Source organism: Accipiter gentilis, chromosome 2 (assembly GCF_929443795.1).
Source record: "Accipiter gentilis chromosome 2, bAccGen1.1, whole genome shotgun sequence".
NCBI classification, from domain to species: Eukaryota; Metazoa; Chordata; class Aves; order Accipitriformes; family Accipitridae; genus Astur; species Astur gentilis.
In genome coordinates, this window is record NC_064881.1 from 16,598,611 (window position 1) to 16,613,954 (window position 15,344).

Here is a 15,344-nt window from a genome sequence, read left to right on the forward strand (position 1 = left end):
GATGTGAGCCCAGAAATACACAAACATGTGACAATCCATATTAGTCATCTGCCCAAGGAAGTGAAATCACAAAGCTGCCATCAAATAATTTATTTTATACTTTTCTGTACCTTCATTTGTATCTTTCTACTTGAAATCTTTTACATATACAGTGCCACTGCCCGCAGAAGAACACCTTGAGCAGAAGTACTCAAACTAAGGACATTCATGCACACCAGGCAGAGACCTCAGACACAACCTAAGGCCTGTTTGTATCTGTCTTGTGTACGTGAGCGAATAGTGTGGCCCACTGGGAGCAGAGCTGTAGGATTGGAACAATTTATGGTGGGGATCTGGCCTCCATCCCGTGACGTATTTCTGGACTCACAGGGGCCAACGACTGGCTGTTCGGGGTTGTAGCACATTAGGTATGCTCCTGGCGCATGTATGCTCTCAGCTCTCATGAAACATTTAAGCTGTAGGAATGCTGAAGTTCAACATAGATTTGTAGAAGGCATTTCTAGACAGCACGTTCAAGAGAAGGCATTCATTTTTTTGTGGTTTAGGTTTTTGGTTTTCTCTGTAATTCAGTCAAATGTCAGAAGCTTCCATGTACACCAATAGATGGGATTAGAACCAGTCTTTCTAAATCCAGCCTGGTAGGAAAAGACAGAAGGCCCTTTCCAGGAAAGGTGGCTTTGAACAAAACTACTCACGTTTTACTCTAGCACCTTGACAAGCTGTACTGGTTCCTATCAGAGCAGATGACAGCAAGACTGCACAATGTTAAAGAATCACAGGTTGTTTATAAATGTACTGAAATATTGCTACATATGTATTTGTAAATGCACTGATTTTAGTTTTCATTAAAATTACGTATTAAAATATGCTTATAAATAGCGTGTAACAGGTAGCAAAATTTATATTGCTGTTGAGGCCCTGTCTTTAAACCAATTCACATTTAAAAAAAAAAGTGAGTCACAGAAGACATCATCAGATACTGATTTTAGTGGTTGTTTGAAAATAGCTGCAGGCTTGGCATATGTTTTATTCAACAACATGGAAAAGGAATCTGTACTTTTCCACGCTTAACCCTACAAATCTGTACAGGCTGTAAGGAAGCTTAGCTGCAGTCTCCCTCTAGTAAGTTACTCACATACAGGCATTACCTCTTCATTCCAACAGCTCCAAACACCACTGGCAAGTATCACCCTTTCAAAGACAACCTGTTAAAATAAGGCTTTTCTGTTTCTGCAAGTTATAGCCAAAGCTCATTGTCCCATCTGATCCTTCTCTGTTGAAGTCAGACAACAGCAAGAACTTGCACTGACAGCAAAGGAAGGAAGTTCACACAGGTTCAAAAAAATGGTTTCATTATAAATTTATTTCTTTTAAACATGGCCACTTTGAGATTAATGATACTACTTCAGGGAACATGAAAGAATAATAAACAACTGAATTTTAGAAGGGAAACAGGTAAGTCAGGATTTGCTTTTCAAACAGTAAAAGGCGAAGAAGCTCCGAGAGGCAATAAATTTTGGCGTACGAGGACTAGTATTTTCAAATCCAAAAGTTGACTTAAGTTTTACAGTGGAAGCTGACTGCAACCTTAGCTACCTTTCCATAATGCTGGACTCGGTCGTAACTTAAATGTACAGGAGCATAATGTGAAAAGATTTTTTTTTATTAATTAAAAGTTAACAGCAACAGGCACATATTAAAATGAATATGGCAAAGCCTTTACAAATGGCTTTACGCTGAAGCTCTCTCCCAAAAATGGCTGTTGCAACAAACTGTAAACAGAATTAAGAAACAGTCTTTTACAATAATAACAGGGAAATACAAATGAACTAAAAGAAAGCACCAGTTTCTCAAACTAGATTACAGTTGTGCTTACTGTACTTAAAACAATGTAAAACAAATTACAAAAATGGAATGTTTTAAGTTTAAAATTAGTCCTTTAATTTTGTCCTAAAAAACATTTTCTCCTTTTCCCATCAAAAACCCTTTAGTGGGTAATGTTTCAGTAGAGGGAGGAATACGTAAACAATGCACTTTTTTTTTATTATTATTATTTTTCAAATCAAAAACAAATTTGGTCACTTAGCTTTGTGCATAGTTTAAGGCATCTGTAGCAATTTGTTACAGTTTCCTCCCCAATGTGGCTGTTCATGAAATTGTCACATTCTAAAAGAATAAATAAAATTAAAAAAAAAATGTTGCCGTTCAAACCCTTCCCGATTCCCTCCCACCCTCCCCCGTCCCAAACATACACACACCCACACATACACACACGCTGCAGCGAAAGGGGCATTTGTACCCTTGTTCTGAAGGACACGCTTCCCATCCCACTTTATTTCAGATTGGCAAATACCCTGAGCTGATTATGGTGTTTAGACATTCCACCTTTTTCTTGCATGTGCAGTTCAAGTGTACAATAGTGAAAACAACATGCGATGTTTCCACTGCAGAATCGCAATGCAGTTCGGACGCTTCCCCCCCCACCCCCACCCCTTCCCTTCCCAAATTCAGAAGTGTTTTCTGCCGTTAAAAAATTGCATTCCCATATAGCACTGGAGTAAAGCTTGGCTGTGCTGTATGATGAATGCTCAGTTCCCAGTGCACAAACAAAATTATGGCAAATGGGAGGCTTTTCTGGCATCCAAAGAAACAAGAGCTGCAGTCTCAGATTTGATCTTTTTCTTTTAAAAAAAGCAAAAAAACCAAGTTAGTGGTTCCTTCACAGCCATGCGCAAAGGTTAAGTCTAGAACCAATAGTTTCAGAGTACATTTGTAAACATCAAGTCTTGCCAGAGGCAGCAGAGGATGGGCACTTCACATTTCCGTATTAAACAGGGACTGAGTGGAAGGTATGCTTTGAACACATTTATGCAAGTCTTGCTAAATTCCAAGAAAGTGGAACCATCTATCTCAAGTCTTAGATTTGAAGACCGTATTCCAAATGTCACCAAAAAAACAAAGCCATGTGGCACAATGAAGCTTTTGTACTGTTCCTCCAAGGCTCAGTCACTGCTGTGCTTTGCATATTCAAGGTTCCGAACGAAAACCAACTGAGGCGTATGCATATTGCTCTATGTTCAGATCTTGCAGGTTAAAAAAATTCTGGTTCAAATGGTCTGTGTCAAAGGAAAACTTGGAAATAAATAATGCTGGCATCATTTTACCAAAACCTTGGGCTGGCAAGTATCTCCTTTAATCCAACCGTGCAGATACCAAGAGAAGAGGCAGTTTTGTCATGAAGATTGAGGTCAGGACAATCGAGGTTCCTGAGGTAATATGTCTGAGTCCATTTCCTCAAAAGCGGGGTCAACATCGTCACCACTGCCAGACTGTTCCCTCTGCACTCCCTTCCAGCTAGCCTTGTTCAGTCCCAGGTGGCCAAGCATTGTCTGCGACAGCCTGGTGTTTGAAAACCGGGCCCATTCCCCAAACAGTGGTTCCACTAAGTAGGTCATAAACCCTTTGAAAACAAGCAAACACACACATCCAATTGAAAAAAACAGGGAAGGGGGGAAAAAAAAAAGCAACAAAAAACCCCACCAAAACCAACCACACCAAACCCAAAACCTCAAATTAAGTATTTTAAATAAAATTTAGTAGCAGAAAATAAACAATATGTCAGACTGCTCTTCTCCAACATGCATTTAGAAATTAATTTCAATATTTAGGGCATCTTTACAAAGTAATCTCTCAAAATGTAAAAGATTTTACTAGTCAGTCGAAAGAACAGCATTATATTGGATTACAAATTAACCTCCTTTCTTTCCCAACAATGACCAAATAAAGGAAAATATTGGAGAACATGGCGGGGAGAATCTAAATATCAGCAACTAAGTCACACAGATTACTTCAGAAAACCTAAATTTCTCAAAGAAAGATTTTATAACAAATTACCCCATAGACAGGCTGAACTATACTAGAGAGGTGGAAAAGAAGATGTTCTTTTCACAATATTAAGCTGGCTAAAAATACAAATTATAAAGATTTTTTAAAAGGCCACAAAACATCAACACACAAACTTTTATATACATGATGTGTGTATGTGCGTGTGCATTTATTTTTAGTGTCTGTTTCCATGAACCAAAAATTCAATGCTAAGGTGACCAAAATTGAAGAATCTGTCAATTACAGAAATACATGATTTTCTAACATGCTAAATTAAAACAATGCAGCTGATTGAATAGATCAGGTTTTGCCTCTAATTTAAAGCACTAATTCACACTGTGTTTGTGCTTAAATTTCCTCTTTACTATGTTTTTAACTGAGTCCCATTCAATCTACCTAAGCAACTTTATTAAAAATAACTATAAAAAGTCATTTTACTACTTCAAATCCAACTCAAGTAAGCAAAAAAAAAAAATATATATACAATGGCTATTCACCATTCTCCATCAAACCTCTGCCCACCACTCTTCTTAAGGCTGCATTTAAAAGGAATGCTAACATTCCAGAAAGCTAAACCCAGACAGCTGAAAGCCTGTTGTGACAGCTTTGCTGCGAAAGGCACCCGAGACTGCACATGCAAGGGGAATGAACACTCCTCTTCCCCAGCTGGCCACTTCAGATGAAGAAAGTTCTGGGCAGCAGCATGGGAAGAGTCAGACAGCTGCTTCCCATGCTGTACCTGCTCTGGGAGGAAAGAGAGAGGCTTCGGGATCCAGGACTGTCGTGCAGCACCTTTCCAATAAGCACTCAATTCAAGGGAGAAATGTTATAGGGCAAATCGTTACAAAAAGCAATTTTTTTCAAAGTGCTGCCACACACGCACACAGAGCAGGTACAACCTCTAGGAAATGTATCTAAAAAGGTACTTTTTTCAAATGGCATCCTGAAAGAAATCTACTAAAATAAATTGAACTGCAGTTACCAATCTGGATGTTGGCAATAGTTTCCGTCTGTCGGTCACAAAGTGGACTCACACCCAAGTGATATTTTTTTTCAATATCTCCTAAATAAACAAAAGTATAATACAACTGTTAAGTCATCAAGTCCAGACCCAAATGGAGCCATCAAACACTAACAGAGGCAAGCTGTGCATGTTGGTTAACAAGGATGGTACCTTGCAGCTGGCTGAATAGATTTACTTCTCTCCCACATCTCCCAAAAAAACCAAGTAGGCCTGTCAGTGAGACTAACAGTACTTCTTATTTTTCATCAAACAATAATTAAAGAAAAAACATCAAATCACAGGTTTCCTAAAGGATTAACATACTTCCTTGCAAAACCTCCTAGACAGCCATAGAAATGACAAATTAAAATCCCCCCTTAGCAATATGGAAGAGAATAGCTTAGCCTTCAGAAATTTCTCACTAAAGGCAATTTGTTATTCTGCTTCCCCATCACCTTTATCTAAGAATAAGCTTCACATGATTAGCACCAAATAAAGCACTGTTCCCCATTTATCATATCCATGCACAAATTAGCAGGTCTCAAATCAGCTAAACTAGCCTTAAGGAGAAGTACACTTTATTTTATTACTAAAACAATTTAATAATAATGGAGAAAATTCACTCTATTTGTCAATTAAAAGCCTTATTAACTGCTTACATAAGTAAGTAGCCTTAACTGCATGGTAACTAAAAATCTCCTCCCTGGCTCTTACCTGCTTACCAACAGGCCTCACAGCTAAAAGTTTAAATATTGAAGATACATGATGAATGTATTTCATAATTTAGTGAAACCACTAAGTAAATGTAAGGTGAGCATAATTATTCATCTGAAACACTTTTCAGGCTGAAGGATCTTACTGCATAAGCTGTTCTAGATTCAGATTCTAAGCAGATTCTTGATTGGGTTCCAGTAACACCGACCTTTTGCAAGTAGTACAACCCATGAAAGTAAAAAAAAAAAAAATCCCATACTATACTGTAAATCTCTTCGTCCTAAATACAAATTCCTTTATTTGCAAGGAGCTATGACTCATAGTCGCTCTCTCCACAGTATAAATACATTATGTACCAACAGATACTTCTACTCTTACTTGCCTTGATGGAAGAACTCCTCTGTTACTTTTTCACTCCACTGCTTACTCAGCTCCCACGTCCGACATGGATTGCAAATATCAGCACATTTCAAAGCCATCTAGTAAGTTAACATACAGCGTTAGATTACCTCTCCCTCCAACAGAAGCATCTGTAATTATTTATTTCCTGACAGCAGATTATTTTAAGTTTTGTGAATAACAAACCTACCTACCAGTTGCACTTCTCTGAAGTTATGTTCTATAATCAAATTTAAAAACGCTCAGGGAACTATCAGATCTCATGATCATCTCTGAATAATACGGAAATTCAGTCAAGTCAAAGTATTTCAGGGGCACTGTATTTAGTACATTCACTAGTACAGGAGACAACAACCACCTCAGAAAAAGAAACATCAAAGTAAGCAAACAGTATTTTCCATTTCTGGCTCTGAAGTTCACATTTTTAGTAATGATTTGCACAGCACAGAACTTCTCATCTGTTTGTCTACTTTCTTTTATAATCCACAATATGGACCTAATAAATAAAGCTTTCTATAAACCTAAAGAGACTCTCAAGGCTTTTGTTTTTAAAGCTTGCTAAACCTCTCTTAAGCTGCAAATTGATTCACAACAGTAGTGCTTTCCTTTCCTGAAATACGTTCTGACAAAGCATTTCACAGTTCTGAGACTGCAGTAGAGTTGTCAGAAGAACTAAACCTTGTCTTGGAAACACATATCTCCTTGCTTTAGCAGCTGTAAGTTATCAGACTTAGCAACACAACGACATCACTTGGGAGAAGTGCTGGGGGGGCAGGGGGGGAGGGAGATTGAAGTGGAGGGAACAACCTTTTTGTAATGCAACACTAACTTAAAGATATATCTCTACTTCATTTTGAAAGAAGAAGGTAGCCTGGCAGAAGTAGTATTTATCATTTTAAGTAAACTATTTTTGATGCTAAAATGGTATTTTCAAAAATATTACCCAAAAGATCACCTGTAAAATGAAGTGACGATGGTTCGCATTCTCTAAACATAGGTCTCCTCTATCCAAATGGGATCGAAACATGGACAGATACTCATTTTGCTGACTGATGTCTGTGGCAAGAATGAGATCACCTATCTGGCTTTCCATCAGCTGCCTGAAATTAGCGATACCAAACATTCAAAAAGCTTAATTATTAAAGAACGACAGCCATCACTAGATTTACATGTCTCTTTATCATGTTCATTATTATACAAATGCAAGCTTTATAATCAGCACTTCCACTGAACTGTTTCCTTTTTTTCGTTTTCCTTCTCTGAAAAATTCCTACAACACCCATAGAAATATCAGATGTTTCACTGGCAGCTTTCAGGAAGACTAAAACAGTTTTCAGCTCTTTTTTTGCCTTTTTTTTTTTTTTTTCTCCTTAAAAATGCACAAACTAATTGTTTAAAGCTTATTTCTTGTTAAAGTAGGTAAAGAGGGTCTATTTTAAACTACAGTTGTGGTGGCAGAACAAGAAAAGGCTGCCAAGTGTAATCTGAACAGGTGCTTGACTATATTGAATACACTTCTTCAGTGTGCTCCCAGTAAATGCTATTTTCCAAATATCACATTGCACCAGGAACTTGCTCTACTCCAACAGCACGGTATCCAGGAATTCTTAAAATAGATCTTAATCTACGTTTTGTATTCAGGACTGCCATGCAGTAATTTAGCTTGTTTTGCAAGGCTGTCTTAAGTGACAGCTTGCTTACATCTTAAACTAATCTATACTATTTTGTATAAACCTACCTGTTTTCTAATGACATATGTGCAAATAAACCAGACTCTCTCAGCAACCCCACTGCTGATCTCCAGTGATGGTTCTCTAATACTGAGGTATTCTGCAAACAAAAAGGGTATTATACGAATCAATCGATGACTTTTTCCTTAAACTGAAGAGCTATATACTAAGAGCAGTACCAGACAGTTTCATTGGGTTTTGGGGTGGTGTTTTTCTTTTTTTTCAAGGAGGTTAAAACTCACAAATCCTGAACACTTTGTTAGCTTGCACATTTTTTATCGCAGTGGCATGGAAACAATGTCTGGATTCAAACCTACCATTAGCTAAATACATCACAGTTTAGATTCCTTTTCTGTATTCCTCAGGCTTTCTCCAAACCTGGTTTTAACAAAACATATAAAGTTGCTTACCTTATATAAAGTTGCTAAGTAATGGTTTGTTTTAATTAGGAAAGGTTGGTTAACACCTGGGTGATCCAAATCGTGTGTGGCAGCTGCTATTAAACTGAGCAGAACATCCCATGGAGTTAAAGATTTGGAAAGCTGTAAGATAATAACAACAAATATAATTCTGTTAGCAATGCAAGTGTGCCCTTAGAAAAGGGCATGGGTGTCACATTTTTTGTTTTTTGAAAGCCAATAGAAACTCAGAGAAAACTTTAATAATGTAAAACTAATATCCCACTGACTTTTCACAGTATTTCCCCGTCAAAAGCTACAAAATTTCAACAACGGTTTAAGCATTATTCTTTCTGAAGGGGAAGGTTCTGTCTTAAAAAATGCTGGCACACAAAATGCTACTTTCTAGCTGATAATGAAGTACTATTTCTAACCAGTCCCTGTAAAAGCAACAAATTCTTAAAATTAGCTCTCCATCTCATTTACCAAGTCTGTCTGTATGTGTCAATTCTGCTTTAAATACCGAGTGTATTTTAAAAAACATAAAAACCTTTCATCTTAAAAGGAAGAAAGTAATGCTCTGGAAGACTTTAGAACCGCTCAGACTGGATTTCTACTCTTACACAGAATTGTATTTCAAAGTCTACCAGGAAAAGAACCGAAGGAGGAAAATCTACCAAAAATAAGTATTTTCAAGAAGTACGTGCATGTTGATTAACTCGGCATGAAACTGCATGGACTTACTTTCACTGTTCATAGCTGTTACTATTTCTGGTTGGGAGGTCCCTGAGTTAAACTCAGTAATAAAGTCTAACTTGCACTAAAACAGAGAGGACAGTTCTGCCCGCACAAAAGTGAAATGCAGAAAACACCCTACAAGGACAGAATTTTATATTCCCTGTTGCATTTGCCATCTATCATGCCTCACATGTTTATAATGTACTTCGGTGCAACAGAACCAGTAGCTATATATGTTACTAAAAATACAAAGTCTATACTTGTATCTGAAGCATTACAAAACTTACACCACAAGTATTAAATTAAAAATGCTCAGAGCTTCCAAACTGCATGCCATAAAAAAACTCATCACGTATCAGCTCTGATTTGGCTCACTGCACCAACAATTGATCAGAGAGCAGCACTGAGAAACTGAGTAGGAAGAGTGGGCAAAGAGCTTCTGAAAAACATCCATGGAGCCAGAACTTACTTGTTGCTACCTCAGAAGCAGAATAAAGAGCTATGCTATTCAAGGGAATACCAGATTGGAGATAATCTGCAAAGTAGATAACTTGTCTTACCCTGGCTAAAGTGCACTACAGTCTTCAATTTAATACAGAACAAGATTTAGCCCTGAAATTGTCTAAGAAATCAGTTAGAGCAGACTGCCAGCAGTCCAAGTAGCAAGAAAAAAAACCACTGAACTAGCTCAGCTCCTTAGGATCTGTCACACTGCCCTTTTTTAGAAAGAAAGGCCAAAGAGAATTCCTGATGTATTGCTATAAGATGCCTCCGGCCAAAGTATACTATTGACAAGCAAAGCAAGGGTAGTTTCTGGAGGAAAAAAACCCACCCCAAACAACAAATACACAGGTTTATTATTGCCAGCTCTGACTCAGGCCGCAATTCTATGTCTTGGGGCACAGAGCTATGTTAAACAGCTGCAATCTTAATCAATTACCTATTCTGCTTCAACACAAAGACACACAAAAGACAATGCCAGCTCAGAAGAGGAGAAAAAAGAAAAGCATGCTGTCAGGTGTGAACCCACAGCCTCAGCAACATGGAGGGTAATTTCCTGCCTTTTTGTGTTCAAAAATGGTTTTTGTTAGGTTTTTAGGTTTGTTCACTTTTAATAAAAAGTGTGTGTATGTGCATATACACATACATCTATGTGCACACAACCCATTTATATGCATACACACAAATACATGTATTTCTGTATGCACATGTGATGTAAAAGTGAGAATGATCCCTTACCTTGGGCTCTTTTAAGTAACAGTGCATGGCCTGAGTCACATCAGCAGCATGAACTGCGTTATGATAAGGGTTTTGACTGTGATAATCTTCTTGAACCATAACTGCAGGAAAATAACAAATATCCAAATTTGAATAAAATAACAAGTTTTTCAAGTACAATTTTATATGTCCTTATTAGGCACAGAAATATGCAATATCACAAGTTACATACACATAAAAGAGTCAAAGTCAATAAATTGTCAGTTGAACCACGATGCAGGTATAAAAGATTTTTATGTGAAGAAACAGTATTTTCTAAAGGAAATCAACTACATGTAAAATCATCTCAGAGCAAAAACTAAACAACTTGAAATCAATATATAATCTGAGATACTTTAACTTTGAGAACTTCCCAGGAAAGGCTCCTTTTGATAATCTAGCCTGCCTGAATGTTGAGGCAACCTGGAATACAAAATGAAGATGATACTATTTACCAAAGCATCAGAATGACTTCAGTAACAAGCCTTGGAAACAGACCGGATCAGAGGAATTAGGCACTGCTTTCCTGTCATATAAAGTGGTTTTCTTTCACCTTCAGAGAGTGGTCATGGAAAGGCACCTCTACATAGTTTAGGCATCTTCTCATACTTGTACTCAGGCAAATTTAAGCCTATATGCAATTTAGAAAAGAATCTCATTTAAATGATGGTCTGACTAACCACTCCTAGATTTAATATTCCCTATTTAATTTCTTCCTTGCTTTCCTCCTTTTTCCTTTATCTTCCTGTCTGTCTTTAAATATTATTGGTAGAATACTTTAAAGGACATGAACATTAGCTTGAGTACATAGAGTGAAAAAACTATAATGTTAAAAAGAATGGAGGGGGAGAAGTTCTGAAGCACAGCAATCAAACTATATTCTAAAGTGCCTGATATGACACATTAGCAGCTTCAAGCAAACCTCCAAAGAACACTTTCCTGGCTGACTACAGTCTGTCAGTCCCATTCAAACAAACATGCCCACAACCTCTTTTCCTACTCAGCTTACAAGCCAGTACCCTTCATGCAATTGTGACTGTAATGTTAGAGCATTACTGCCAAGGTATTTGTGAAGAGGTGTGGTTCATGAAAAGTCAAAACACTGTAACCATCCTGTAATCTCAGTGGTACTCAACGCATAGCTGACACCTCATACAGAAAATAATGAAAATAAGCATCTTTGGGGTCTATTAACCTGCAGTAGAACTCCCTTTGACCTATCCCTCACATCCAGTGCATGAATGAGGACATCCTTGGTTTACTCAATAATTTTTTTGTGGCTTCATAGGCTGGTCCAGCTACCTGAAGTCTACAATTTTCTTTTTTTTTTTTTTTTTTAATAAAGCAGACCTAGGACAAAATTTTGATCACAGTTTGCCAGAACTAGAATGGCACAACCACCCTATGTTTCCAGGTATTTTCTCTCCCCCTGTTCGGGTATGGAGTAAGAACTTGAAAACACACAGTGGAAGGAGACAGCTCTCCAAGTAACCTTTGGAAATCACAGAAAGACTGTGTATGTGTATAAACAAACATATGTATACACACACACATACATGATATACATACACAAAAATAAAATGTTGAGATCCTACTGAGGACTAAAACCAGATTTCTCTCCTTAAAAAGATTAGAGTAAGTTCTCAAATAAAGTAGATTTTGTATGGCACTATGAACCACTTGAGCTGTCCTCGTCTTCTGGAATTTGATCTTCAGATTACTTTGGACTAGGTTATAAGAGGTAGCAAAAGAATAGAATGAATTGGGTTCAGGCTAAGCAGCTGTATTCAGAAGAAAGGTTCCTTGGGACAGACCTAAGAAATGTTTTTCTTACTGCTATTAAGTTGAAGGCAGTAACAAAAAGGGAAAGGTGGTGGAATTTCAAAGCTAGAATAAAATTTTGCTTTCTTCCAACTATAATCTCATTTTAGTGATTTATGGCTTTGAGTAGTCATATGTAGTTAAGACTATTGTTATCTTTTGATAACCATTTAACTAATCCAGTCATTCCTAACTGGCCTTTCATTTCAAGTACTGTCATTTGCTAAATCTCAACTAACCAGGAAATAAGCAAGATGAGAAAGACAAAACACACTCAGTTACAACTTGAGTAGCCTAAGACCAGATTTCTACAATCGTTTTCTTCACATTCCAATATACCAGTCCTCAAGGTCAGCTGATCTATCTTTTTGAAACTGGAAGGAATTGCATCCACTTTAAAACAACATGAAATGCGAAACAGAACTGAAATTTTTTAAAGCTTAAAAAGAACTAAATGATGAAAACAAAAACATTCCCTTGTTTGAAAGAGGAGAAAAGCCTTCCAAATGTGATTTCTCCCCTGTTAACAACAAGCTTTGTAACCACAAAATTGTTTTCTCTGAAACTGTGAAAGCCTGCTAAAACGGACTGGAATCTTGTTTCTCCTGCTCAGTTAAAACAAAACAAAAAAACCCAAACAAACAAACAAAAACCCCAACAAAAACAAACAAACAGAACAAACAAAAAAACAACCAAACAAACAAACAAAAACCAAAACCAAAGCACCCCACTCCACAAACTTAAATAAAAGGCACTGTCATTGAAGAACTGAAGGAAGGAAGTATCACACCAGCATATGTCTATGGTACAGGGATGCAGAAATACAGCTCTTTCAGCTGTCGAGTGAAAGTACCACTTAGTTTTAATATTGTACATTGTATTTACAATTCCTTCCATTGAAGCATTCCAGTGCCCTGGGCCCAAACATTTGAGTAAAATTGTCTTGCACTCTGTCTATGGAGACTGTATCCCCACAGTAGAGTGCTTGTTTGTAGGAGAGTTAGAGCAAGCAAGAGATAGCATCAAATTGGCACCATTAAATATAGCAAAACTGGCATGTTCAATACAGTCAGGAAACTATATCACGAACTTCAGAAATTAAAACAGAACTGAAAATCAAAACAAAGAAAGGAGCTGTCTAGCCTTTCCCAATAAAAATGTCACACAATGTCACATATATTCCTGATTATTTAGATTGAATAAATACAATACAGCACCTGCTATGAAACTACTCAACTTGTTAATACTTGCTTGGATTTAACATGGAGATTTCTACACTCATAGAAACTTTGAGAGATTGTCTCAATATAATTTAAATCACTTCACAATCTGGACTGCATCAGTACTCTTCAAACCTTATTGCTAAACTATAACCAGCACTTCAGTTAAGGTATAAAAATGCGGATAAACAGCAATATTCATCATAATAAAAAGCTGTATTTACCCAAAAATCTACGAAGTTTCATCGTATCTAACTGGAAGTGTTCAATTAGTCCATGAAGATTAAACAGATGAAACGTTAAGCTGACTAGACTGTTTCCTAAAAATAAGATGAAAATACTAATTCATTGGAAGCCATGAAATCAGTGACTCTTTCACAAGAAATGTATTATTTCAAACAAATTGGTCACAAAAATTATACAAACAAATCTCTACACCAATTTATGATAAATATTTAAATCTTACTGCATGACAAGATTCCATTAGCTACCTCCTCTAGTAATCACTAGTGGTTTTGCATAATTATAATGCATTCACCAACTGTCCACTGTCAACTGATTGGAGGAAAATGTTACTGAACATTAAAAAGTAACAGGCTTCAACGTGCAAACCTGTTACAACAGTATTCAACTTTATAAAAATCATGATGCAACATATCACAAACAGACATACAGCTTAAAACTGAATACAAAAATAATCAGGCAGGCAAAGAAAAAAGCTAACCAACACAATCGATTACTGTACATTGTACATATGCTATCTCATTTTCATCATGTATTTTGCTAAACTACTCCTTATTTCACCCAGAACTCAAAGTTTTAAGTTTCTCTAGGAAATGTATACTATTACATGCTCACAATATACTTCACCTACTCATAGCTGTAATATTATAATCACTTGCAGTGGTAAAACAAGTAAAACTGTAAGAGACAGAGAAAGAGCCGGCAAATGTTTACTTGAAATAGCTTGCCCATTATTCACTATGCAAACAATGTGTTGTGGCAGATAGCTCAGTTTTGGTACATTGACTCTGACAATCTTCATTTAGCAGGAATTAAAGAACATAGCACAGAGAGAAACTGAGGTACAAAAGGACGAAAATTTCTGCTAAATCTAGTTTATTACTAGGCTTAATGTATTCGCATGTGCACACCACTTCCTCACAATAAGATGCGCAATTCTTTGAACAACATTTACTAATTTGTTTCTTACAGGCTTGTCTACGGCAGCTCATCAAGCAGAGATTTATATACAGCATTCTTCCCTTACAAACTGTCAAGAACAAGACAAGAACAATGTTCAAAATGTCCTCCTAAAATGACTAAATTAGGATGCAAAATGGATGGCATAGGAAGGCTTCCACAATAGAAGCTGTACTGGTAGTACCTAAAATATAGTTGAAAAAAGTGTATTTAAAGGGTAGAGAAGGCATCTTATAAGAAGGATGACTTCAGATTACTCCCATCTGATAAACTAATCAAAATAAGCTATGTTTACAAACAAGTTAACCTGCACACATAGCTTTTTCACATTCAGTTATCTAAACTTTATCATTATCTATGCAAACATTCTTTTTAAAAATCCTCGCTGTTTTCGTTTTTTCTACCCATTTTCTGTATTAAATCAAACTATGAGGATACAACTTTTACACTAGATTAAGCCAAGCATCCCTTCAACAAAACAGGAGAGAAAATTATCTTTTGGTGCCACATTTTCTTTTTTGAACTTAATTTCTCTTCCTGCCAATTTTAAATATCCTAACTGCATCTCTGCTACCAACTCCATTGGACTGATGTAAAACCTGCAAGAGCTACCCTCCATTTGCTTCCCATGCTGGCACAAATGTCGCTGTGATGCTGGACTCGCTCATCTCCTCTTTCCATTCTATTCAAAGCTCAGCTTGCATTGCTGTGATTATAACACAAAACCCTACCCACTGCAGCAGCCCTTCCTCCTCCTTCGCAGCGCATTTACAAATCTCTCTTCTAACTGTTTGTCCATAACTTAAACGATACTTTACTTTTTTTTTTAAACTAACTACTTCTGTAGTTCCTATCGCTATTTGTAATAGGTGCACAAAACTAACGATAATATTCTCTTCCTTTTTGTATTTTATGCAAGCTATGCGTACAGTAGCTTCTGTCTGCTCAATTCCTAATTCTATACGTATTCTATTCT

General features: G+C 36.8%; 1 protein-coding gene across 8 annotated transcripts in view; it reads right to left on the reverse strand.

The window, feature by feature from the left end:
• Positions 1-2,242: 2,242 nt before the first annotated feature.
• The window catches only part of PDE7A (phosphodiesterase 7A), a 76,543-nt gene continuing 63,441 nt past the window's right edge, over positions 2,243-15,344 (reverse strand). For 7 of the 8 annotated variants that reach the window (XM_049822248.1, XM_049822230.1, XM_049822287.1 and 4 more), the window contains 8 exons: positions 13,390-13,485; positions 10,107-10,207; positions 8,142-8,273; positions 7,740-7,831; positions 6,957-7,101; positions 5,985-6,081; positions 4,868-4,948; positions 2,243-3,460 (listed from right to left, as the gene is read on the reverse strand). In XM_049822248.1, the coding sequence (XP_049678205.1) occupies positions 3,249-3,460; positions 4,868-4,948; positions 5,985-6,081; positions 6,957-7,101; positions 7,740-7,831; positions 8,142-8,273; positions 10,107-10,207; positions 13,390-13,485 (956 nt within the window). In that variant the 3' untranslated portion in view covers positions 2,243-3,248. The remainder of the gene's footprint in view (positions 3,461-4,867; positions 4,949-5,984; positions 6,082-6,956; positions 7,102-7,739; positions 7,832-8,141; positions 8,274-10,106; positions 10,208-13,389; positions 13,486-15,344) is intronic. The other variant, XM_049822257.1, reaches the window with a different exon arrangement.